Below are 27809 nucleotides of genomic sequence, written 5' to 3'. Positions count from 1 at the left end.
AGAAAATATGTGAAAGAATCCTAACTTTATATGCTTCATAAATGGCACGTTTTAGTTGTAAGTTATTATATTTAAAATGTTACAAATTCTTGTGTCAGACCGGTCTCATACAGTATTTTACCCGTTAAATTTGACCCATTTTACATATAATATCTGACCCGATTCATATTTTGTCTGCCTTCATAGAATCACAGTTTTCCTCAGCCGAAATCCATCCCTCCCTCCCGCCATCCCTCGTGCGATGAACCACAGTTTTGAATGAGCTCTTGAAGAAAAACATGAGAACCCTCACTTTTTCCATACTCATCACAATAATAATTACTTTTCAAGACCGTATCCAGCCTCCTGCCGCGGCCAACCCAACCCGCACTGCAGCCCTGACCCAACCCGTCTTTTCCATATATTTGAATGCACATGAGACCAACTCTTAAAATATTTTGTACTTCATTGGATCCTTATTTAATGGATCTAATAAGTCAGATAATTTACGTGTCAATATTTTAAATGACATGGCTTAAATTGGCTAACGTGTTCATTACATGGATTTTTTATTAATTTATTTATTAAATGACGTGTCATTCTTCATCTCCCTCAACCTAAATACCGGAAACCACAACACCTGCCACGACCGCCGACAACACACACCCTCCGATCTCCCTCATCTCCCTTCTCTTCAGACGGCAGCGGACCATTGCCACTCTCAGTTCCCGGCGATAAACTGCCACCCCTCTACTCTCTCTCATATCACTCTCTGAATCTACCCTTCCCGAACGACGGTAGAGCCGCCGCCGCCGAGCCCGCAAATTTCAACCCTCGATCACTTTCTGAATCCCGGTGAGACACGAAATATAGCTGGAGTTAACCCCCTGCCAGCGTTTCCGGGATTTCATCAAACAGTTGGGATTCATTCTTGGCATTTTATCATGTTTGGTGTTTCATATATTATATTTTTATCAACTTTCTCTTTTCCTTTTCGACGTTTTCTTTTACATAACAAAATTACTAATCATAAACATAATCAAAACTTTTTTTTAATGAGGTGATATACATGAAAACATAGCCAAGGGATTGAGCATAAAGCTCTTATTTAATTTCTAGACTTAACGAGAGGATACTCGCTCGATCGCTAGTCCTTATTCACGGCATACATTATATAATCACACAACTTGACGAATGCCGCGGCTGCCCTTCACGGTGTTGGGGGTAGTGGTGAATTGCCAGGATATGAGGTCGTGAACGGCGACTTGGCCGCCGGTGGCGGCGGAAAATCCGTATTTAACCACCTGCGGAAGAACGGTACTCAAGTCTTTCAAACAGCTCATCTCATAATTCTTCGAGCCGATGGTGACCTTAACGTTTATCATTGTCGTAGCTGCCGTGTACTTGATTTTGGCGGTCACCACGTTCCCGATAAGCTCGTCGCCGAGCTTCATGGTTACTACTGAATCAGTAGATTCAATGTCGATCCCAACATGGCGGTAGTTCGGATCATTTGTGTTTATGTAGGGGTCGAATTCGACGGCGAAAGTTGAGTCCTTCTTGCCGGACGAGTCGAACACTCCGAAGCTGCCGCCGCTGGCACCCATAGGGGCCTCCAGGGGCTCGATGAAGAAGCAGAATCCGTCGGCCGGGTCATTGTCACCGCTGTTGGGGTTGATTTTGAATTTCATGGTTGCTTCAAAGTCGATCTGCCGTAGGGACAGAGTTAGGAATTTAGAAACAAATTCGAACAGAAAAATTACCATTTTAAAAATAAAAAATCAAAGACAATAAGGCGCATGCATTATGTGAGTGTTTTCTCCTTCTTTGGTAATAATATATATATAAAGTTTGCCCGGAGTCGTGCCCGGGGCTTGGTGTCGTATTTTCACCTGCATCCCCTCTCCCCAGAAATTGAGCGGTTTCCCGTAGTAGGCTCGCCCGGCACTGTACTGGAGCGCCTTGCCCGACTCGTCGGTTTTCGTCAGGCGGATGAAGTCAACCCCGTTGTTGTCAGTGACGTAGTGGGCGTCGCCTTCCAGGATTTCGGTGTTCAAAGGCGGCGGCTTTTGGTTGAAGGAGGACGTGTGGCCAGTGCGGGAGGTCGCATCGCCCGGCGTGGTTGCCAGGGCGAGGAGGAAGGTGATGGAACAAACAAGAGGAATTAGGGTTTGGGGGAAGGAAGAAGCCATGGCTTTCAAATACTAATATTATATTTCAGTGTGAGTACTAAATGTTTGCTCTCTTGCTCCTATTTATACTACTAGCTAGTACATGTGCATTTTCATGTTTTCTTATTAAAATTCCAAAATAAATCTTATCTACCGAGTGTATACACACAATTGTGGATCCTTCATTGTTTCATCACATGCCATAAAACAGGAGCCATGCATACAATAAAATATCAACCATTGTAACTCAATTCCAAATTAATAATGGACCACACTACATTTGTCATCTTTGCAGCTTTTATTTTTTTCGACCATTGTAACTCTCAACTTAAGTTGCATCACCGTCAATTGTAGTTCGAGTTGCTCAACCAACTCATTCCTTCCATCATCCATTTAATATTTTTGGTGTTGTGTAACAATTTTATTTTTCATCACCTTTGGACCTTGTGTTCATAAACTACCTACCAACCAACAAAAACAACGAGTGAAAACAAACATCTTAAGATTGAAAGCAAGAATAAAACAAGTAAAATGTCTAAATTAGTTAAGCACAATGAATCAAAATATCACAAGTAATCAAACTTAACTAATCCCTGGCAATGGCGCCAAAAACTTGTTCGCTATTATTTTTACTACGCCGCAAGTAGTGTAGTTGCAATAAATTAAAGGGAAGCAAGGTTGTATTCCACAAGGATTAGTAGTTCAATTATAGTGATTATCCTAATTCATTGCACTAAGGCTATTTAGACTAAACAATAAGGTGAATGGTTTGCTTATCTAATTGATTACCTAATGAGTTCAAAGACAAAGTAAATCAAACAAACAAGGTGGATTAAACAAGTGATGAAGGTGATTTAGGGACTAGGCATCAATGGACAAGTAATGGACTTCAATTAGCTCAATATTAATCTCGATGTTCCTAATTATCTAGAGTGATCTCTCAACTAGTTCTAGTCCCCTCCCGGACGACTAAAACGGTAGATTACGGGTCATAGTTGCCGTCCCTGGTCAACTTCTAACCTATAACTCCCAAAAGCACACAAAGATCGACAAACTCTCACCCAACTCTCAACCTCCCGGTTTATTGAGTTGATATGTTTCAAGCACCTCATCTATTATGATTATCCTCTCCCGATTCAAATCATAAATTAGAAATACATAGAGAGTGGCCAACAATCCATACAAGATATAAATCTAGGGCTTGAAAAGATAATAGCAATAGAAACAAACAAGAAATATATTGAGCATAATATTCAATCCAATACAACATCCATCTAAGCCTAATCCCCAAATCAATGGGGGGTTTAGCCTAACATGTTCAAACTCAACAAACCAAAGTTAAAGGTGTATAGGGGTGTCTAAACGGGACGGGTCGGGTACCCTACCCGATTTTTGCGGGTACCTGACCCCGCAATTTCCTAAATTACCCTACCCGATCCTGACCCGTCCCTACTGTCGGGTACCCTAATACCCGACGCGGGTACCCGATGCGGGTATTAGGGTACCCGCATACCCGCATTTTAACCAAATTTTCAAAATTTTCCTTTTTTTTTGGCTAATTAAAAATTTTAAGTTTTAGGCTTATTATATGTTTTAAACAAAAATAACTGTTGTACATAAAAAAAAATAGTATTATTTTACGAAAATAATATGCTTCTAAAGGAAAAGGGAAAAGTTTGAATATAAATCACAATCCATTATCAATGATAGTACTTATGGCTGTAAAATCAGGTTGCGGGTATCGGGTATACCCTCACCCGTCCCGATATCCGCGCGGGAATCGGGTACCCGATACCCACAAATTTAAAGAGGAGGGTCGGGTGCGGATATCATATCCTCAATTTGTCAGATATTTAATCTGACAAATTGTAGTAGTTTATAATTCTATGTGATCAAAGATGATAAAAAAGTTATGGTATCCTATGAACCCATTATATGATTATATATACTGTGTACTATATATACTTACAAATTCAAACTATTAATGCTTAATTTATTTGATAATCATTTATAAATACCAGGGGCCTAACCTAAGTCCTAAGGCACGGCTTCCTTCAAGGCAGAAGAGAATTATGTTCTTCAACTTAGGAATTAGATTTAGGATTTTGCATTTTGATATTAAGATATTATTAAATTATATAAAATGTTAAAAATATGTATTAATTAAATATTAGGCTGGTATTCGGGTATACCCGATACCCGCATTTTTTTAAATTTTAATATCCAATCTCGACCCGCACCCTGTAAAATGCGGGTATCGGGTACCCGAAACCCGCACGGGTATCGGGACGGGTCGGGTATACCCGATGCCCGCATTTTACGAAATGATGGATAAATAAGTTTGTGGATAATATTTCACCATACCTAACCCCACAATTATTTGCGATCGAATTTCCTCGTCACAGGAAAAAGAGATGATGACAAAAGGGAAAAAAAAATTAACAAAGTAGAAGATGACAACTGTCAAGAAAAATAATGCCACTAATTAAAGAGTTCTATTTCTTTTGCGAAAGTGAACAAAATATCGAATAATTTTTAAAGTAATAGTAATAAGGATATGTGTTTTGACAGAAAACGACATGAGCGGCCTAAAAATAAGAGGGAAAAAGATAATCATATGCATATTCAAAATCAAACAGATTGGTACGTATTCATCATTTTTTATTTTGATAATTTAACAGTATTAAATAAAAAAATTTAAAAATCGCATTCTTTACCGCTTGGCTTTTAGCTTATGTTATAATAATAAAATTTAACAGCACGTTTGCAATATAAAATTATTTATGATAAATACAATATATATATATATATAAATATATGTATATATATTAATAATAAATACTCAATTACCTCTTAACATAATTCGCGCATCATGGCTTTTACCTTATGTTATAAAGATATAAAAGTTGTCGGATGCACAGAAGCTTAATTATTCCAATCAAAATATCATCACCTGTGCATGATATTTCACAAAATAAATAATAAAATAATCAATCATAATGCCAAGACGTGACTCTTGTCGGTCATATCTCATCAACTTTATCAATATAGTAAAATGAAGATTAATTTGAGAACGACGATTTAGACACTAATATTATTAATATTATTTTAAAAAAGAAAGAGAAGTCTCAATTTCATGCAAAAAGCCCAATAATTATTATTTGGGCAAGTTATTATTTGAGCTTTTTGTTAATAGATAAAAGAGGCCCAAGCCCATCACTAAATATTAATCAGCCTTATTAGCGTAAATTAGAGTATTAAGATTATTAAGGAAAGTTAGCTCATCAGATCAACACGTAGCTCATCACTTTTTAGTCAGCTGCTTCACCAACCGACTTATATCAGTATAAACCTGGTGAGCTACCGTAATTTCATTTTTCCCCATTATGCAATCCTACACAAGCAAATACCCATCCAAACACAAATCATTCACAATTCTTCACAGCAGTTTGCTTTTATCATTCACAATTCACAACAGTTTGCTCATCAAAGAAGGTACTTTCTTTATTCAATAAAGTTCTTATGATAAGCAGCAACCAAGAACAACAAATGGATAATAGCTACATACACACCTCTAACTTTTAATTTGCATAAATACAGTATGTTCCACCATCAAGCAAACTGATTAATTAATAATAAAAGAAAGGTAGAAAAAAAAAACCATTTATCAGGAGGCGGGCTGCCGCACCGGAGTCGACGACGCCGATCAACTCCTGGAATAGAACATAGTTAGAGAGTGATTAAGTTAAGGTATTACAATAGAAATAAGGAAATAGTTAGGGATTTGCTAAACAAGCTATTAAACTAGAAAAGAAAGTAAGAGAAACAGAAACAGAGGAGGAAGAAGAGGCAAGCGGCAGCAGCAGTCGCGAACCACCGCGGCGGAAGCGCGACCGCCGGCGCTGCCCGCGCCACGGCAGTCCGCGGTAGCTGCCGACAACAGAGGAAGAGAGAGATCAAGATGGAGGCAAAGCGAGAGAGAGATTGAGAGAGGGCAGAAAGAGAAATAGACCGTGAGAGAGGGAGAAATAGAGCTTACCTGATATGGAAGAGACGGCGGCAGTGTTATTCACCGGAGTTCGCCGGTGGAGTAGAATCGAAGGGGGAGATTGAAAAACCCTAGGTTGATTTTAATTTGAGAATTAAGGGAAAAGGAAGGAAAGGAAGAAGAAGGGCAGAGAGAGGCGCCGGCCTCGCCGCGCCGGAGGTAGCGATGACCGGCGACGTCGCCTGTTAGAAATGGATATTGGGCTCATTCCTCCCTTAAAAGGCCTTATAAGGGAGAGGGTTGCCTCACCATATAAAGTGGCTCATGCCACTATCTCCAATCCAATGTGGGACACTTCAATACACCCTCCGCACGCGCATCGTGGACTATCCCAAACGCCATCTGTTGACAACGATATTGAGGGGCCCATCATTGGATTGGGTTGGCTTTGATACCATGTTAGAAATGGATATTGGGTCCATTCCTCCCTTAAAAGGCCTTGTAAGGGAGAGGGTTGCCTCACCATATAAAGTGGCTCATGCCACTATCTCCAATCTAATGTGGAACACTTCAATAGCCGAGCGTGAAAGAGAGGGAGAGTGACAGACGCGGGTGAGTGAACGAGCCTATTCTAGCAGGACATTCCAAAATTGAAAACGAGCATATTCTGCTGGGACGGAGGGAATAATAAATTGTTTGTGAGATAAGTAGTTTGTAAATATTGTGTGTGAAAGGTGTATGTCTTAAATTGAAAAGACCATACCTGTATTGTGATTGTACGGAAAGGTGGAACATCGCGGCGGTGGCGGCGAGGCAGCAGGCGATGGTGGTGAGGAGAATCGAGAGAGAGAGAAAGATGCCAGTAGACAGTGACAGAGGGCAGTGGGCGGCCCTTGGCGGCAGCGGAGACGACAAGGTACTGGCTGTGCCAGAATTATGTAGTTGCATAGGATCCTTCCAAATGTAATTACTGATTCACTGTTGGATTAACAAGAATTAAATTACTTCATAATACAGTATTCCAACTGTTCGATAAAAGCCCTTAATGAAATCTTCCATAGATTACTTAGCAAAGTTCATAAAATTAGAACGACACTCAAAAGCATTGTTGCATAGTCCGTACATAGAGATGGTCGATTATCTTAATTATGTCTAAATTTATTTACGACACACACACACACATCACAAAATCACACATACTGACTAATAAGGTTCCCGAAAGCCGGCATTATTAGGCGACATGGTGGCCGTGAAATACCATGAGACGGACATGGTGGCCGTGAAATACCATGAGACGATATCATGGGTGGTGGGTCCGTCTAGTCTGGTGGCGGCGGAGAGCCCTACCTGAACCTGCTAAGGAAGAAAGCCGCTCAAATCATACTCATAGCTGACTTCAAACGTCTTCGAGCCGGCGGTGGCACGGACGGCGATCAACTTTGTGGAGGCGGCGTAGTTGATCCTCGCCGTCACCTGCTGCTCGAGTATGGAGCTGTCGACCTCCGTCGTGTTTCGGGATGACCTAGACCCGATGTCGATGCCGATGTGGGGATAGTTCGGATCCCACGCGCCGTTGACGTAGGTGTCCAACTTGACGGCAAATACCGAGGGGCTGCTGCCGGAGGAGCCGAAGATTCCGAGGTTGGCCCCGCTGGAGCCGGTGGGGATGGTGGTGCCGACGGGGGCTATGAAGACGGCGAGATTGGTGATGCTGGGTGTGGTGATGAAGTTAATTTACGGTGGTTTCAAAGTCGACTTGGCCACCGGCTTGGGAGAATTGGACCGGGTTCGCGTACAAGACCCGGCCGACACTACCGATCTGCGGTCGGCTGGTTGTCCCAGAAGTTATAGGCGAAGGCCGTCGATTGGGACTTCGCCGTGTTGGTGGCGACGGCGAACAGAAGGGCGATGGAGATTAGGCTTAATTGTGCAGTGAATGATGGTGTGAATGATGGTGTATTGGTGTCAACTCTTGCTCCTATTTATAATGATCGAAAATATCTACTACTTACCTACCACAGATCCACATCAGGGGCGGTTCTGGGGCCCTGGGTGGGGTGGTCGACTACATAAGACCAAAAAAATAAGGGCTCGGAAAATATATAGATCAACGTAAGTATTATATGTACAGGGGCTTTTCCAATGAGACCCTCTAATTTTAGTGAGATCTAGGGTACGATATGGTGCGTTTATTTCATCAATCCTATGGCTGATATTGTATTTGGAGGGTGATTTTTTTCCGCAGGGTTCGAATCTTGGAGGGAGCAGAATATTTTAAATTTTGTTATTCATCAGTATATACTGCATTGTTTATCACTAAATATTGCCTTGTTCATCAGTATATATGTCTTATTCCTTTCCAATTTTTTAAATTTTGTTTTTCATCAGTATATACATCTTGTTCGTTAGATATACGTCTTGTTCACTAGTATTATATGTCTTATTAATTGTACTCATGTTAGACGAAAAATAAGGGGTCTCACTGGAGCGCGCCCCTATATGTATAAAATAATTAAAAGCCAACTAATGATTGAATTGATTAACTTGGCGCAGTGGAAAAGGACATTTTTAATTCCTCTTACCAATATTTTATTTAGTGACCAATTTTTTTGTTTAGATATAGGGCCCAGCCCCTATTTTGATAAATTAAGTGTATGTATTTCAAATTAACATTATTTTAAGTTGTCGAATTTTTTTTGTTAAGATTTAGGGTCCAGCCCCTATTTTGTTAAATTAGCTTTATTTTAAGTGAATGACATAATTATTAATATATTTATTAATTATTATGTAATTTGATAAAAAAAATGTTTATTTTTAAATAATTTTAGTTTATAATTAATTTATTTCTCAATTATAAATAAATGGCCTAAATTAAAAAATTCGCAAAGGGCCTATGTTCTCTTAGCCCTACCCTTGCACTGTTGCATGCACATGGTATATATATCTATTCTATGAATATAAGTGATTATTTGTTCCCACTAGCACTATAAAAGCAATAAATACAACGGAAAGAAAATAAATTACAATTGATTAGATTAAGTTTAATCAAGTAGACGGAATACATTAGGAGAAAAATTACTTCTAACCTATGGAATTACTAAGTGAAAAAAAGAAAAAAAAATATGATTAATTAATACTCCCTCCGTCCCACGAATTTTGACACGTATTCTTTTTTGGGTCGTCCCATGAATCTTAACATATTTTTAAATAAGGTAATAATTATTACATTCTATCTCCTACTTTATCACTTTTATTACATTCTCTCTCTTACTTTATCACTTTTATACCTTATTAACTACACATTTAAAACAATAATCTACAATTCCTTAATTCTCGTGCTGAAACCAAACGTGTCAAGATTCGCGGAACAGAGCGAATACAATTATAACGGAAAATTTAATGGACTTACTATGAAATAATAAATATTTTAATATATTAACTTAAAAAAAAGGTGCCATTTATGAAGCTTATAATGTTGGACTCTTCTATATTTTCTTGATATTTAATTCTGCAAAAAGGCACTCATAATAAGACTTTTACCTTCCATCTTGTCTTGTCTTGATATATAATATAGAGTTGTATCGATGATGAAACTAGACTTACACATACCCGACTTATATACAAGGTGTTCTGCCATTCAACCTTCACTTCACACCACAAACTTCACCACGCATTGCCTACCACAACCTTCTCTTGTCTCGATATATAATATAGAGATGAAATGCTGATGAAACTAGACTTACACATACCCAACTTATATAGTAGGTGTTCTGCCATTCAACCTTCACTTCACACCACAAACTTCACCACTCATCCTTATCTCAAGCACCACACATTGCCTACCACAACCTTCGCTTACCACCTTATCTAAACCTCATAGGGTTTGCACGTTTAACAAATGTGATTTTATATGATGAAATTAAAAATAAAATACATTAACTTATTCATTTGGCTATTATTAAAATTTAAAAAAGGAATCAATAAAACTGTTAATGAATACTTGTAGTCATCAAACTTTCGTTGTCTCCGACTCACCCCGCTGCCGTGAAACCTCGACAAATGGAAATCTAGGGTTTGCAGGGGAGGTGTTGGAGTCTGTGTAAGAGGATGGTGGCGAAGGCGCCAGGCGATGGAAGGTGGAAGGTGGAAGGTGGAGGGATTGGAGGTGGTGAAAGGAGAAGAGGAGAGAGGGGGGATGATTCAGGGAAAAGAGAAGAGAGAGAGAGAGTGGCAAAATCGGGTGGGGTGAGTAGGTTTTAAGGTTAATTTTTGTCTTTTATAGTATAGCTAATTAAGTTACTAATTCATTCCTAGTTATAGCTAAAAAAGGAATACGACAGGAATATTGAGACGGAGGGAGTATATTTGTGGTTTCGCTTCATTTTCTACTAAAATAAGTATAACTAATTTGTTAATTATACATTAAAAATCTATATGATTTTATCTTCCATCGTTACATTAATTAAAATCTATCTTTGATTTTATATTAACCATGAAAATAATAGGTTTTCATTTTTTTCTTTTTTATATTAACTACTCCTACATATTGGGAAATTCATTACAATTATTAAACTTTAACAATTTATTAATACGAAGTTGCTGGATGTGTATAATGCACACACTCTCTGCTAAGAGACTCTAAAATTGAGAAGAAAGCAAAGTAGAGTAAAATGGTACATAACATAGAATAGAAAGACTTTCCTCTAAAAGAAATGTAGTCAGAAGGAGCACGTACGAACATGCACGGTTATTCGAAATTTAAGAAAAAAGACTTATAGGTCGACAAATCCCAAACATGGTGATGCAGATCAAGCGGGAACACGCGGGATGATCTTAATACCACCGATGGTAACTTCGCCGCCATTAACTTGGGGAACGATGGTGACCACAATGAAATCATCATCACCAATATTAATGTTCTCATAGAGTTCCCTCAAGTTCAACCGAAGGTTGCTGGGTCTTTCCTTTGCCCTAACGGTGTGCGGAATCTGCGTGAAGCACCCGGCATACTCGGCCCTGTCGAGTTTCTGTGGCGTGTCGTCTGCATCATTCACGAACACATTAAAACTCACCAGCTTGGAACTATCGCTGGTTATGTTCTCCAGCACGAGCACTTCGTCGGCTTTGCCTTTGGTTGGTTTGGGCGCCACAACTTTGCGAGTCTTAGCGAGAGTGAGAGGGAACACTTTGCCTCCGGTCTCTGCCGTCTTGGCGAGAACTTTGGCATTGACCGGCTTCTGCCGCTGAGTTGGCCGGTAGGTCTTCCATGGAGTAGGGCTATCTTCATACTCGTATCCCATTTTGGTGTGTTCCAAGCAGTCGGCGACCTTGACGCGCACGAGGTTCTTTTTCTCGTCGTAGAACAGGAACGACGCGTTGTTGAAATCGTCGGGGTTGGGGACGACCTGGTCGTTGATATCCTTTGTGAAAGCGCATGGGAGGGTTTTCCATATGGTCCACATTCTGTCGACGTTAGAGTGATGTGCGTAGAAGAGAGGGTCTCTTCCGGCGGAGTAGAAGTTCCCCATATCTTCGCTGAAGTCGTTTTTGGGGTTTCCGGTCCAGACGTGGATGCCGGTGTGTGCGCCGCGCTCTGCCGATCCTCCGTCGGAGAATTTTGGGGGACTTTCACCATCCACGTAAGGATCGCCCATGAAGTCGATGGCGGATTCCACGTCACCAATCATTTCCTTGTACATCTGAGTGAGATTATTGCACTTAAGCTGTACAGGGTCGGTGATTGAGGCCGCGGATAAGGCAAGACTAACGACGGCAGGGGGGCGATGCGTTTGGTCGCGTTCGATGTCGTAGAGAGGTGATTCTTCCCTGTCGAACATCAAGGGCATCTGCATGCCGTCAGGGTTGTCCCAGTTCCAGTAAGGCAAGGCGAAATTGGGATCTCCGATGAGTTCCCCCATGATCCTCTCGTAGAAATACAGGTACCACCTGTGGAAGGGGCGCATCCAGAATTTGTCGTTAGGAAGGACTGAATTTGTTGAAGTATGTCGTTGGGGGCTCTTGTCCCCGAGCTAATTTTTTTTTATTAATTCAACAACAACAGGTACATTGAAAGCGTATAAAGACTTGTCTTTATGTGATTTTTTTTAAAAAAATGTTTCACCCTCTAAAAAATTAAACTAATTTTCATTATTAATAGTTCATAATTTTACTTTAACTTTAGGATTGATTCAAATAGTTAAATTGAAAATTAACTAAGAAAGAGATTTCAGCATTTAACATGGATATTACAATTATTAAAATAATGTATATTCTCTCTTATATTTCTTATAGTATATATTACCAAAAAAAAAAAAAAAAACTCAAAATTTGGGAGGCGATCATCCAACCTGTGGAAAGGGAAGAAGAGCCATGAGTTGTGAACCTGGATATCGATGCCGGGGTGGCCCACCTGGTCGTAGGGGCCGTTGCAGTAAGCGCAGTGGATGTTGGCCTGCTGAAGGAAGCCACGGGGATCGTCGGGGTCCGTCACGTCCAGCTTCCTCATCTCCTGGATGGCATTCTCGTACTTTTTTATGTAATCCGGTGTTAGATTGTGCGCCGCTGGCCTCCTGCGCATCTCTGTGAACGTCGGAAGCTCGTAGTACCCTTTCTTGGTGTCCGAGTAGGGCGGGCAGCAGTTGTCGGGGAGGTCTTTTTTCTCCTCATTTTTAACAGTATAGGCACCTTTGGGGTCGCACTTGCTCAGGTCAGGAGGTGAAATCGGAAGCGCCTCAGCTTTGCGGATGAGGCCGCTTGCGCCGTACAGACCGCCCAGTCCAAACAGCATGTTTCTGCGGTCTACACGGCCGCCGTCACTGCTGCACGACACCTCAAAGCGGCGCCTCGGCCTGCTGGCGAGCTGGGAGGAGGTGCGGAGGTTGGGGTTGCTGGTGGTTGCCACCACCATGAATGAAGATTGAAGGGAAGCCATGCTTGATTGATTGATGCTTGCATTGCTCTCGAGGCATGCATGTCTATATATAGTAGGCGCGGAGACGAATTTTAAGAAAAGTGATGATAGTTAATGATTTCGGGGAAGATATTTTGTGGACGAACGAAATAGAAAATTAAATTATCACCATCAAATTAAATCGTTGTGCAAAAGTCACCATCAAATCAAATCGTACAAAAACTATCTTATCAAAATCTCTCAAACTTGAATTTGAGAAAATATGTACTTATATGTATTAATTTATTTGGAGTATTCTAAATAAATTAAATTAATCCGAATCAAAAGGGCTTGATTCTCACTGTCATCATAGCCCAACTTGTAAGAATAGTTTAAGTAAACATTACACGCGTATGCTAAAGATCTTCAGCTATTGTCACATTGTCAGAATCAATTTTATCGAGCCGTTCATTTGTTAATTTGTATTTTATGTTTTATTCTTGAAGGTACGTAATAGTAGAACTTATACTATTGATGCATGACAAATGCATGGAAAATGAAAAAGAAATAATATTTGAAGATTCATCCCAAACATACGTCATATATATATATATATATATATATATATATATATATATATAGGGTCAAGTTAAACAGAGAATTATTATATATTTCATTTTGAACAAGTCTATACATGTTACGAACAAATCAACATAACAAACGAACAGACGTATTTAGTAAAAAAATAGAAAAACTCGCCACCAGCAGGATTCGAACCCGGGGCAAATTGTTGTTCATGCGGTACATTGATTTGTTCGTAAAAATTGTAGATCTATTCGTTTTTGTTTCACGAATTCTCTATTCTCTAAATATTTAGCATTCTCTGTTTAACTTTTCTCTCTCTCTCTCTCTCTCTCTATATATATATATATATATATATATATATATATATATATGGAATGGCTAAAATAAGAGCATTTTTTAAGATATAAAATAAGAATCATTTTCAGTCCTTAAATCATCAAGATGTACGGTTGATTCGTAATCCTATTGGATGGATTTATAGTCTTGAGTTCGAATTCCAAAGGTAGCAAAAATTTATTTTTCACAGTTCATGCCTTTATACAGTGAATTTATACGTGTTCTACATAAAATTCATACATTAAAAATTGCTCTTATTTCTAATTTTAAGATGTGCTCTTATGGTAGCCCACCCCTATATATATATATTAAATCACATTTGTTAAACGTGCAAACCCTATGAGGTTTAGATAAGGTGGTAAGCGAAGGTTGTGGAAGGCAATGTAGATCGTTCATTGTTTCTTCACATTCACATGATATAAAACAAGAGCCATGCATATCCTTTAATAATCGACAACACACTACATTTGTCATCTTTTCTTCTTTTTTATTTTCACCAACTCATTTTCATGCTCATTCTTATTTTCTTATTAAAATTCCAAAATAAATCTTACCTACCAAGTGTATACACACTTGTGGATCCTTCATTGTTTCATCACATGCCATAAAATAGGAGCCATGCATACAATACAATATCAACCATTGTAACTCAACTCCAAATTAATAATGGACCACACTACATTTGTCATCTTGGCAACTTTTATTTTTTTCCTTATCATTTTCTCATATCCCTCCTTCTCTGTGATTCTATCGAGTAACATGCTTGTCACTTATTATTATTATTACTATTATTATTATAATTGTTGTTGTTATTATTGTTTGATGACCATATATAAACCTATTTGTTCACAAAGTCTCCCTTCGGAGCATCGAGGAGTGAAGATCAACCACTTCACTATCCAAAGGCTGGCACTCTTTTAGTCATAGAAATTGTTATGAATTAAAACTATAAAGGCCTCAGGCCAAAAGTCTCATATTCAAGTCTACACATACACGACCTTGAAAGTTATAATGTGTAAAAATAAATTAGAGATAATATGTAAATTAAATAAATGTGCGTATCTATCAATTCATTGTGACTCATATTACTGGAGATCCTAATAATAAAGCTCAGATGATTCAACAATAGGTTTTCATATTTTAACAAGTTACCATAATATTCATAATTGTAATATTTGAAAAATTATTAACTTATAATACGAACGGATCCTATATTTTTATAAAAAGGTTCTCTAAAAAATTAATATTATTTTATTAATATTAATGATAATATTTTAACTGACCCAAGTTCGGATAGAAGAAGTTTATTAATTTACTTAATATTATTTTAAATAGGTCCTAATTTATCACTTTTATACTTTATTACTTACACACTTAAAACATTAATCTACAACTCCTTAATTCACGTGCCGAAACTAAGAGGGTGTTTGGCTGAGCTTATAAGCTCCTCAAAACAACTTATAAGCTGTTTAGGAGCTTATAAGCTCTTTCAAAGTGTTTGACAAAATAAGCTCCTAAACAACTTATAAGCTCCAAAAATAAGCTCCAAGAGCTTATAAGCTTCTCACAAAACAAGTTCATCTACCCCAACTTATTTTTTTATAATCTCATATGCAACAATCATTTTACAAATATTTTTCAACTATAATAAAAAATTTATTTTCATCATATATCATTCAAGTCCATTTTTCTTCGATTTTCTCTTTATAACAAAAAAATTCTCTCTCTCTAACAAAAAAATTCTCTCTCTAGCTTATAAGCTCAATTATCCAAACACTTTGACAACTTATAAGTTCTTAAAAACTACATCTTATAAGCTCTTAAAACATCTTATAAGCTACAAGAACTTATAAGCTCTTTAAAATAAGCTTAGCCAAACACCTTCTAAACGTGTCAAAATTCGTGGAACGAAGGAAGTATTTTGGTAAGCACTTCAACAAAATTACTACTATTTTGCGAAAATGTGGTCCTGTTTAGTGTTGATAGTTCTTCCATTTGTAAGTGATGGTCCTTAAATATAAAAACATATTTTAAATATAAAAGGTGTCACGTTTTAAATATCTTGGTAATTTTTCCTAAAAAAAAAATATCTTGGTAATTATTTTATGTTTTATTTATGCAGCCCTTTCCTACTCGAGGGATGCACGATAGAATGGGTCGGGGGAATAACGGCTTTATGCGATAGCACGCGCCGACCATTTTTGGCATTTTCCAATTTTTTTTTAAATCGGTCCATTTGACCATCTTCTACTCCACCATCTCCTCTCTCTACCATCTCCACTCCACCATCTTCAATCTTCTTCTTCTCTCTACAATTTTCATGGATACACACAACTCAAACTACTATGATCTAAATTGGTGCCCCGATCTCTCCGACGACTATCATCCCGATATGGAGGGATGTAACTTGGGGGATGATCCCGATATGGAAAAGGATCTCCTGCTCAAGGAGAAGGGAGAACGAGCTCAAAGAGAATGAGCTCGATATGGAGCTCCTCAACTTGGATACGACGCATATGAGTGATGCACAAAGGAGGGGACACGAGTACATGGTCCAAGAAATGCTCAAGCGTCGTGAACTTATCTAGAGTAGGATTTTAATTTATGTAATTTTAATTATGTTTTTAAGTTTTTTTTTTAATGTAATTTTTAGGATTTTTATTTTAATGGAATTTTAATTATTAGTAAAATGTGTTATTTAAATTTGAGCAATTAAAATTAAATGAACAACATAAAAATCAAAACTAATTAAAAAAAATCAAGTAGGCTATCATGTAATCTCAATGCGGCCTCCTTACTCAATGTGGTCCCCTCTTATCAAATAAGCTATCAAGTAGGCTATCATGTAATCCCAATACGAATTCTCTAAGTGACAAGCTTGTTACTCGATAGAATCACGGAGAAGAGGTATATGAGAATATGATAATTAAGCTCTAAGTGACAAGCTTGTTACTCGATAGAATCACGGAGAAGAGGTATATGAGAATATGATAATTAAGGAAAAAAATAAAAGTTGCAAAGATGACAAATGTAGTGTGGTCCATTATTAATTTGGAGTTGAGTTACAATGGTTGATATTGTATTGTATGCATGCAGTGACGGAGGGAGGGGGGGGGGGGGGGGGCAGTGGGGGCACTGGGCCCCACTGGAAATTTCAAAATAATTACTAGTATAGTACTATAGTAATATTTATATTTTTAGTTAAATATATGTAGTTTTAATTCTAAAAAAAAATTCTATTTTTTCCTTAAAACAATATAAATTCACAATATTTTTTAATTTAGGTTGATGTTATTTTATATTGTTTGTTATTATTTTTTATTGAAAGAGTAAATTTGAATTTTGAATTATCTATAATGAACGATCATAAAGAAAATAGTAAATTTTGAATTGTAAATGTAACTTTTTTTTATAATCACCTTGCAATTTACTTTCCATGTTTATTTTACTTTTTAAATTATGTTATGGATTGTTTGTTTTAGTTTCTTTATTAATAATATTTTTTTTAATTATAACTTGATTTTATTATGTATTATTAGATATTATAGTTTTCCTTAATAAAATTCCCATTTAATATTAGATATTATTGCTAATATATTTAAGTAATTAATCCTAGTTCATATCAGTTATTAGCTCAAACCATATGCTAATTAATTAGTTTTCATTTCTTTTTTGTATATATGTTATTCGTATTTACATTATTAATGAGGATTTAGTATTTCTTTAGTTATGTGAAGTAGCGCGTTAGTGAATGAATACAATTATTACTTTTATTTTCAGATATCAAGTTATTAATTATTATTAATAATCCTAAATTTTGTTATGTAAGTTTTTAGGACATATTTTGATTAATCTTAGTACCTCAAATTGAAAGAGATATTTTTGAGTCTACATCGAAAGAGATTTATTTTAAATATTACAATGAAGTTTTTATATTAATAATTTTAAAATACTAAATGTAAAAAAAATACTATATGTTATAATATAGCAATGCCTAGCTATTAATTTTAAACGATGCATTGTACATAAAATATATTGATAAAAAAAATAATTTTATTTTTAATTTATATATATATATATATATATATATATATATATATTATTTTAAAATTATTATAAATTGGGCCCCCCTGAAACAAAATCCTGGCTACGTCACTTGTATGCATGGCTCCTGTTTTAGTCACTATCCAAAGGCTGGCACTCTTTTAGTCATAGAAATTGTTATGAATTAAAACTATAAAGGCCTAAGGCCAAAAGTCTCATATTCAAGTCTACACATACCGACATACACGACCTTTAAAGTTATAATGTGTAAAAATAAATTAGAGATAATATGTAAATTAAATAAATGTGCGTATCTATCAATTCATTGTGACTCATATTACTGGAAATCCTAATAATAAAGCTCAAGATGATTCAACAATAGGTTTTCATATTTTAACAAGTTACCATAATATTCATAATTGTAATATTTGAAAAATCATTAACTTATAATACGAACGGATCCTATATTTTTATGAAAAGGTTCTCTAAAAATTTAATATTATTTTATTAATATTAATGATAATATTTTAACTGACCCAAGATCGAATAGAAGAAGTTTATTAATTTACTTAATATTATTTTAAAGAGGTCATAACTTATCACTTTTATACTTTATATATTACTTACACACTTAAAACATTAATGTACAACTCCTTAATTCTCGTGCCGAAACTAAACGAGTCAAGATTCGTGGGACGGAGGAAGTATATATTTGGTAAGCATTTCAACAAAATTACTACTATTTTGCGAAAATGTGGTCCTGTTGAGTGTTGATAGTTCTTCCATTTGTAAGTGATGGTCCTTACATCCTCTACAGATTTCCTTACCCTGCAAAAAACATACAAGTGCCACGTTTAAATTCTTCTTGATATTTGTTCAAGTAAGGACCACATTTGCTCACTTGTTATTTTCTTATTAAAATACAAAACTATATCTTATCTACCAAATGTACACACACAATTTGATAAAATGCCTGAGCCAGATTTGTATGGCAAAGAGTGCTAGAATCCCATGTTCTCGAGTTGGATGTTAACAGTAAATATTTCTCGAGTTGGATGTTCGTGACATTCGTCACGCAGATTGATTTCTCTACTGCTAAACCTGCCTTCATTTCTGGTATTTTATAAAACACTTGGGTTTAATCTGTGAGGCATTTTATCGAACAGGTTTTGTGGAGCATGATTCTTTTTTTTTTTTTTTATCACATTCCCTTATACTATATCTCTCACGTTAGGTGTTTTCTATATTCTACATCTTGTTGTTACGTACTAATTCATTACGAAATTTTTGTAGAGATAAAAAAAAAAAGCAAAAAAGAAAAAGAAAAAGAAGCTGAAGCTCAAGTTGAACCCCGATTAGGCTCAAGTACCATTGAGCATCAATTCAAGCTCGACAATTACTCATATAGCTTGTGAGCGGACTTGGCGCATCGACATTTGTGGTCCTATTCTAGCATAGATGGGTTTTCAATAAATCCAAATGTTTGCGATTTGGAACTCCCTGAAATTTAAATTTGATTTGATACATGATTTAAATATTAATATTAATACTATATTTTATGTACGTGGAAATATATCAAATATATTTAGTGTAACCTAGAGAAGTTATAACAACCCTACTTAATTAAGGATTCGGAGCACTAGAGACGGAGCTTGGATATTCAAACTTTATATTTAGGTACAAATGATTATATATGTATTAAAAAAAATTAAAATACACAAAATACAATATAAATATAATAGTTGAAAAAAATTGAATAGACTTTCTCATAGATATGTGCATAGTGAAGGGCTCTTGTCGAAATTAAACAATCTCAATCTATACTAATAGAAAAAGAGCCTAAGGCAGTCTAAGACACAACTTGTGATTGTCTATTTTACCCCTGTTATATATTTATTATTATATTTATAAATATAAATCTATTTTGATATACATTTACTTATCACTCAAATCTATAAAGAATACTTTATATCTATAGCTATTGATAAGGCTTATGAATAAATATATTCATCCAATAAATTATCTAATAAAGGTAATGAATTAATAGATTTTTTAAATAATAGATTATCAATTAAAATAACATTAATTACACGTACGTCTTTCTGTTAGTTCTAGAAAAAGAAACTAGCTAGCCAATATACATTTTTGATTATATGGATGACTATGATTGATTATCACACAGAATAATGTTTATTTATATATACAATAATATTTATTTTATGATATTTTTTTCTAAATGGTTCTTCTTAAAGTACCCCACATATCTATAGATACAGAAGTTGGTTATCGTGAGCGAGAGATTTTTTTGTGAAAGCATGAAAATACTGCACGTGACATATAAAATCATTGCACCGGCTATGATTTAGTTGTACTAAAAAAATAAATAGAACTTTTGCCCCTCATATATGGGTTTTGAATCTAGGTGTTGTATTCATCCATCAAAATAAAGTATTCATCATACCTCTTGGTGGTCGAATTATCACAATAATTAAGAGTTTTCATTTGAACCCTTTCATATTCATATAGACGCAATAAAGTACTTCCTCCGTCAATTTCAATAGGCCACCTTACTTTATTTGGACGGCCCATTTGAATGGGTCACCATGCATAATGAAAATTCAATACATAACAAAAAAATCAATATAACTCATTATTTACACCAATCGGATTAGTGAAAACTCTGTCAAGCCTCGCCCAAACAAAGCCCCCATCTTCTTGGTTATTCGACCAGGTATACTTGCTGCCCTCATAACCGCAGTCAATGATGCCACAATCATTAATCATTGCATTGAATTCCTCTAAAGATAGAAGATTTGGAGGTCTGCCACCAAAACTTGGCTGAACTATCAAGAAATGTCATTGCTGCCCATAAAATAATTATTCCAGCTCACATGCAATTGCTACACTAATTGTAGCCCAATTAGCATATACTAACCCCAATATTTCTCTCTTCTCTCTCCTAGCTACTTTATTAATTGAAATTAATCATTCCCTCTTTTACTTATTTTTACAAACAGGTGGTCTCCTGTGAAAGTGTTTTTGTGTTTGACAAATTAAGGAGAAAATGTAATTAAATTGGTTAAAAGTGGCATGACATATACTTTTTATGGTTTATTTTTTATCATTTATGAAAACAGGTTATTTATAATGGAACTAGAATATATGTCACTGATGTGTGTGATTTAGTTATCTATTTTCGTGTCGTTTGTCGTTGGTTTTGCTTTGATATTACCCAAGTTGTTGGTATTTGGCGCAGGAATTAGATGGATTGGAGATGGATGCTAGTAGATGTCGAGAGATGGTGAAAGTCGAGAATTGTGGATGAAGTTGGCGTTAATTTGGAAGAGAAATTAGAGATTGGACGGGAAGTTAATTATTCTAGATTTGGCCCATTTATGATTAGAGGGTTTGGCCACTTTAGGGATTAATTCCCTTGGTTTTGATCCATTTAGCCCCCACTTAGGATATATATATATATAGAGGAATGTTATGCTACATACCTTATGTGAGCACCACTCACGTTTAGCCCTCGTTAGTATTATCTTTTTTGTTTTAGACATTTATTTTTATTCTAATACTTCATAAATTGTTATCAAGATCATTAATTTTATAAATAACATAAAAATCAAAGTCCGATTTGTTCATATTCCCGTAATTGTTGGAATATGGTTGATTAGTGATAAAATTATCGTTTTTGTAGTAGGAATAAATTGGTGGATTAATTATTACTAGCGTATCTAGGATAATTGGTCTAAACTGGGTTTCTTCCTCTTAATGCTGTTAGAATATTAAATCTAGGTTTGACGTCTCCAGTTAGGTTATATTTTAATAAGGGAAATAGACAGGTTTGGCATCTCCAGTTGTTTATCGATACAGTAAGTAGGAATTGGGGTATGTCAGTGCGTATCACGGTATCCTATAACTGGTTGGTTGATAGGGATTAATTCATCTTTGCGTCGATGATCAGAGATTTGAATTAGTGTGAATTTATTCGAGCCGAGTTACCTTTTATTGATTATTTTCTAGTGTGATTTCCGTTGATTTACATGCTCTCTGTGGTTCGACCCTGATTATCATTATACTCACTTAATTCTTGATAGTATTGCAGGGAATTATTTGGTGGTATACGACGACCACCAGTCACTTTTAAAGGGACGGACATAATATAAATTATTTATTTCTTAACATCATTGCTCAAATCAAATCTAGAGACCTATTGAAATGAGAGGGATCAAGTAGTATAAATAGGAGCAAGAGAGACCACCACCATCCATCCCATGAAACCGAAAACAATATTCTTTTTCAACATAATTAAGCAATGGCCAAGCTTCTCCCAACCCTAATTCCAATCCTTTCCTCCATCGCCTTGCTCCTCGCCGCCGCGCGCTCACAAACCATCTCCTTCACCTATGATTTCTCCGGCGATCAGCACCTGAAGGACCTAACCTACCAAGGCACCGCCCACTTCCCATCGGACACCACCTACCTCCGCCTCACTGACGTGAAGGCGGCCCAAGCCGGCCGAGTCTTGTAATCGAACCCGGTCCAGTTCTGGCAAACCGGGGCCAAGTCGACTTTGAAACCACCATAAACTTTATCATTACTCCCATAGAGGACATACTACCGGCCAATGGCATCACCTTCTTCATCGCCCCCGTCGGCTCCACCATCCCTGATACGCCGATAGAAGCAGTTGATACGCCGATAGAAGCCCAACAAAGTATACATGATGAGCCAAGCCCAAGCTTAGCCCAGAGCAGACCTCGTCGGGCAATCCGAAAGCCCAACCGTTATCGTGATTAGTTATTTCCTTACTTCTTGTTTTTACGGGCCGTTTAGTGCCATCCATAGATTAGGGCTAGATTAGAGTTTATTTCTTGTTCTCCAAGTTTAGTTTGCTGCCCTAGCTTCTATATAAGAAGAAGGGAACGTTATTGTTCTTTTTTATGCTATGAAATTATTTGTTTGAGCTCTTTCTTGCGTGATCGTAAGGATTGCCGGAGTTTCGCGTTCTCCCTAACGTGAACATTAATACGTAGCGTATTAATTGGTGCTTTCATTGACGTTTCCATGGCTTCCGAAGTACCTGCTTGGCAAAAACATCTCGACGCACAGAACGCAGCACTCCAGAAACAGATCGACGAACTCGTCGCTTTGTTCAAGTCATCCCACAACCCTTCTTCCTCCCACACCTTCGACAACTCTCATGCTCGCGGCCCGCCGATCCGTTTGGACGTTCCACGCTTCGACGGTGACGACCCTCATTCTTGGATTTTCAAGATCGAAGAATACTTTCAATACCACAACACACCCGACAACCAACGCCTCCAGATCGTCGCTTTCCATCTCGACGGCAAGGCTTCAACATGGTTTCAATGGCTGAAATCGCAGAACATGCTCTCGACTTGGTCAGATTTCTTAGCCCGCATCCGTTCGCGTTTTGGTCCGTCTCAGTTCGAGGACCCCGAAGGCATGCTGGCCAAACTCACGCAACAAGGATCCGTGGCTGACTATCAATCCACCTTTGAATCATTAATGGGCCGTGTCCAGGGTATCTCTGAACCCCTTCTCATCTCCTTTTATATATCAGGGCTCCAGCCCTCTATTCGCCGCGATTTGCAGATGAATCGACCATCAACTTTGGACGAGACTTTTGCTCTTGCTCGCGTATTCGAAAGCAAGTATTTAGAGGACCCGCCCAGCCATAACGGCCCCAACCGGCAACTCAATCGGCCGGCCTATTCACCCTCTTCCGTGCCACGGCCACCACCGACACATACGACACCACCACCACCATCGAGCCACCCCATCACCATTCCCCCAGCCACCGGCCCCCGCCGTGATTCCACCACTGCTGCTGCTGTTCCAGTTCGACGCCTCACCCCGGCGGAAACCCGCGAGAAGCGCGAGCGCGGCCTTTGTTTCCACTGCGACCAAAAGTGGAACCCCGCTCATCGATGCAAATCAAAAAACACTGTCATGCTTTTAGAGGGCGATGACCTCGAACCTTCGGAGGATATCGAATCAACCGAACCTGCTGATCACTCTTTGGATGAGACACTCATCATGGGCGACATCTCTAGCCTGCACTCTTTATCAGGCGCTACTCACCCACGATCTCTCCGATTATGGGGCACCAAGTTCAATCACCGTTTTCAGGTAATGATTGATAACGGTAGTACTCACAATTTCATTACACCTGCCCTTGCAGAGCGCCTCAAGTTGCCACTTTCGCCGATTCCCAGCTTTCGAGTCCGTATCGGCAACGGTGACTCTATTATCTGTCAACATGTCTGCCACCACACCACTATTAACCTTCAGGGTACCGACTTCACTTTGGATCTATTTGTGTTGCCCATCAAAGGCCCCGACGTCATTCTCGGTATTCAATGGCTCCAAGAATTGGGTCGTGTGATACATGACTATAGTCACGGCCGAATGGAGTTCACGTGGAATGGTCAGCAAGTCTTTCTCGAGGGAGACCCATCTCTTTGCTCTCGTGAAATTTCTCTCTCCTCGCTCCAGGCCCTCCTCCAATCTGATGAGGTTGATTCACTCTCGGAACTATGGTTGCTCCCAACGGCCACACCCACTGGCCCATCTATATCTCTTGATGAGCTCCACGATGTTCCTTCAGATTTTCGCCCGATCTTGACGCAGTTTTCTGACGTATTTGCTGCACCAACTGGACTTCCTCCACATCACTTATTTGATCATCGTATCCATCTGGACTCGGGTTCCAAACCGATCAACGTTCGCCCATACCGCTATCCTCATTTCCAGAAGAGCGAGATGGAACGTTTGGTCCAGGAAATGCTCGATCAGGGCATTATACGCCCCAGTCACAGTCCTTTTTCATCTCCTGTACTATTGGTTCGCAAGAAGGATGGCTCCTTCCGTTTCTGTGTTGATTATCATGCCTTGAACGCGGTGACCGTTAAAGATAAATTTCCAATCCCTACTGTCGACGAACTCATTGATGAACTGGGAACTTCCGCCGTTTTCTCCAAGCTGGATCTGCGCGCCGGGTTCCACCAAATCCGTATGCACAATCAAGACATTTTTAAGACGGCATTCCGGACTCACGACGGCCATTATGAGTTTCTAGTAATGCCCTTTGGCTTATCTAATGCTCCGTCTACGTTTCAGGCCACTATGAACTACGTTCTCAAGAAATTCTTGCGCCGTTTCGTCGTCGTCTTCTTTGACGATATACTTATTTACAGCCGCTCCGCGTCCGAACATATTGAGCATTTATCTGCAGTGCTCTCTTGCCTTCGCACCAACTGCCTCTATGTCAAGCTATCCAAGTGCTCATTCGGCACTTCATCCGTCGCTTACTTGGGTCATATCGTGAGTGCCGGCGAACTCAGAGTTGACCCAACTAAAATCCAAGCTATGCTCGATTGGCCACAACCCAAATCGGCGAAACAATTGCGGGGCTTCCTTGGGTTGACAGGATACTATCGCAAATTCATCCGGCACTATGCCTCCATTGCTGCTCCTCTTACGGACTTGCTTCGTAAGGACGGTTTCCAATGGTCCACCCAGGCCTCATCTGCTTTTACTGCCTTACAACAAGCCATGATCTCGGCTCCTGTGTTACGGCTCCCCGACTTCTCGAAGTCTTTCACAATTGATACAGATGCTTCGGACCTGGGGCTTGGTGCGGTTCTCCTCCAAGACAATCTCCCGATTGCGTATCACAGCCGAAAACTAGGCGTTCGTCTCCGGAGTGCTTCCACATATATTAAAGAGCTCCATGCACTTTGTGAAGCCATTGGCAAATGGCGCCAGTACCTCTTGGGCCGTCGTTTTGTCATTCGAACCGATCACCACAGCTTGAAGGAACTCCTCCATCAACAACTCCACACACCGGACCAACATCGTTACATTCGCAAGTTGTTGGGTTACGATTTTGCAATCGAGTACAAGCCCGGCTCCCATAACGTTGTCGCCGATGCCCTGTCACGCGCCCCTACAGCTGATTCGGAGTCTCTTCTCACCGTTGTCACCCCGGGATCAGTCTCCCCTTCGTGCTTCTCGATTCAGAGTGTACCAGTTTCCACCTTCCTTGATCAGTTACGTCGCGCCAACTCAGAGGATTCCGAGCTGCTCTCTTACCACCAGCAACTCCAGCAGGGCCTCCTACCTTCCGACTATTCCGTGGTTGACGGCCTACTCACGTATCGCCATCGATATTTTATTCCACCATCTCATCCTTTTCGGCAACAACTATTACAGGAGTATCATTGTTCTCCCATTGGCGGTCATGGTGGAGTTAAAAAGACCCTAGTCGGCCTGTCTGCTCTCTTTTACTAGCCCAAAATGCGCCGCGACGTTGAGGATTTTGTGCGAGCTTGTGTGACCTGCCAACAAATCAAGTCCCTCACCACTGCTCCAGCCGGCTTGCTGCAACCGTTACCCATTCCCGCATTGGTTTGGAATGAGCTTACTATGGACTTCATCACTCATCTGCCGGTATCCCATGGCTATTCTGTCATTCTCGTGGTTGTTGATCGTCTCACAAAGGCCGCCCACTTCGGTCCCTTAACTGCCGGTTTTACCGCTAGCAAGGTGGCTCGCCTTTTCACTGATATGGTAGTCAAACTACATGGTTTTCCTTCCACTATCATCTCTGATCGTGATCCAATTTTCATGAGTAAATTCTGGTCCGAACTGTTCGCACTCAACGGCACCTCTCTCAAGCACACTTCCGCTTATCATCCCCAAACCGACGGTCAAACCGAGGTCGTCAATCGATCCTTAGAGCAATATCTTCGTGCCATGACTTCTGATCACCCTACACGATGGCCGGATTATCTGGGTTGGGCCGAGTTCCACTATAATACCAGTTTCCACACTAGTATTTCCATGAGCCCATTTCAAGCAGTGTACGGGCGTCTGCCGCCGGTTATCCCTCGTTACACGCCCAGCTCTACCTCTGTCGATGCCCTTGACACTTTGCTTCTCGAGCGCGATCGTTTACTACAAGTCTTGAAGGAGTCTTTGACCTCTGCTCAGCATCGCATGCAACAGCAGGCAAATAAACACCGCCGTGACGTCTCTTTTGCTGTTGGTGACCGTGTTTGGGTTAAGCTTCAACCGTATCGCCAGATTTCTGTGGCGCGTCGTTCAGCTCCCAAATTAGCCAAACGATTTTTTGGCCCATATCGTGTCTTGGAACGCATTGGCGCTGTTGCCTATCGTCTCGATCTCCCTGACGGCAGCCGCATTCATCCGGTTTTTCACGTGTCTCTCCTCAAGAAATTTGTCGGTTCCGATTCACCTCCCATCGCTCACCTGCCTGTGGACTCTGATGGCTCGCCCACCTTGGTCCCTTTGGTTGTCGTTGCTACTCGCACCACCTATCGTGATGGTACTCCCTTGCCCCAGTTATTAGTTCAATGGGACGGCCTTCCTCCAGAGGCGGCGACTTGGGAACCTCTTGCTTCCTTTCGGGAGTCATTTCCAGAATTTCACCTCGCGGACGAGGTGGTTTCAAAGGATGGGGGAGTTGATACGCCGATAGAAGCAGTTGATACGCCGATAGAAGCCCAACAAAGTATACATGATGAGCCAAGCCCAAGCTTAGCCCAGAGCAGACCTCGTCGGGCAATCCGAAAGCCCAACCGTTATCGTGATTAGTTATTTCCTTACTTCTTGTTTTTACGGGCCGTTTAGTGCCATCCATAGATTAGGGCTAGATTAGAGTTTATTTCTTGTTCTCCAAGTTTAGTTTGCTGCCCTAGCTTCTATATAAGAAGAAGGGAACGTTATTGTTCTTTTTTATGCTATGAAATTATTTGTTTGAGCT

At 39.0% G+C, this 27809-nt stretch overlaps 2 protein-coding genes and 1 pseudogene across 4 annotated transcripts; all 3 read right to left on the bottom strand.

Annotated features, from left to right (window-relative positions):
• Positions 1-1003: 1003 nt before the first annotated feature.
• On the bottom strand, positions 1004-7623 carry LOC131026572 (lectin-like). 3 transcript variants are annotated; one of them, XM_057956461.1, is made up of 5 exons: positions 7486-7623; positions 6902-7116; positions 5812-5863; positions 1872-2611; positions 1004-1688 (listed from the first exon to the last, which is right to left on the bottom strand). In XM_057956461.1, exons 4-5 carry the CDS (start codon positions 2169-2171, stop codon positions 1158-1160), a joined length of 831 nt encoding a protein of 276 aa, XP_057812444.1. In that variant the 5' UTR covers positions 2172-2611; positions 5812-5863; positions 6902-7116; positions 7486-7623; the 3' UTR covers positions 1004-1157. The 3 variants fall into 3 exon arrangements, with proteins under 3 accessions (XP_057812444.1, XP_057812443.1, XP_057812442.1); XM_057956460.1 differs by having other exon boundaries at positions 7427-7567; XM_057956459.1 differs by lacking the exons at positions 6902-7116; positions 7486-7623 and adding an exon at positions 6190-6397.
• On the bottom strand, positions 7181-9685 carry LOC131024726 (lectin-like; annotated as a pseudogene).
• Positions 9686-10821: 1136 nt separating this feature from the next.
• Positions 10822-13209, bottom strand: LOC131026571 (polyphenol oxidase I, chloroplastic-like). Its single transcript, XM_057956458.1, has 2 exons — positions 12486-13209; positions 10822-12084 (listed from the first exon to the last, which is right to left on the bottom strand). Exons 1-2 carry the CDS (start codon positions 13067-13069, stop codon positions 10947-10949), a joined length of 1722 nt encoding a protein of 573 aa, XP_057812441.1. The 5' UTR covers positions 13070-13209; the 3' UTR covers positions 10822-10946.
• Positions 13210-27809: the final 14600 nt, after the last annotated feature.

Source organism: Salvia miltiorrhiza, chromosome 5, assembly GCF_028751815.1.
Source record: "Salvia miltiorrhiza cultivar Shanhuang (shh) chromosome 5, IMPLAD_Smil_shh, whole genome shotgun sequence".
In the NCBI taxonomy this organism is placed as follows: Eukaryota; Viridiplantae; Streptophyta; class Magnoliopsida; order Lamiales; family Lamiaceae; genus Salvia; species Salvia miltiorrhiza.
The sequence above is the reverse complement of the archived record's forward strand: the minus strand, read 5'-3'. Positions and strand labels throughout refer to the sequence as shown.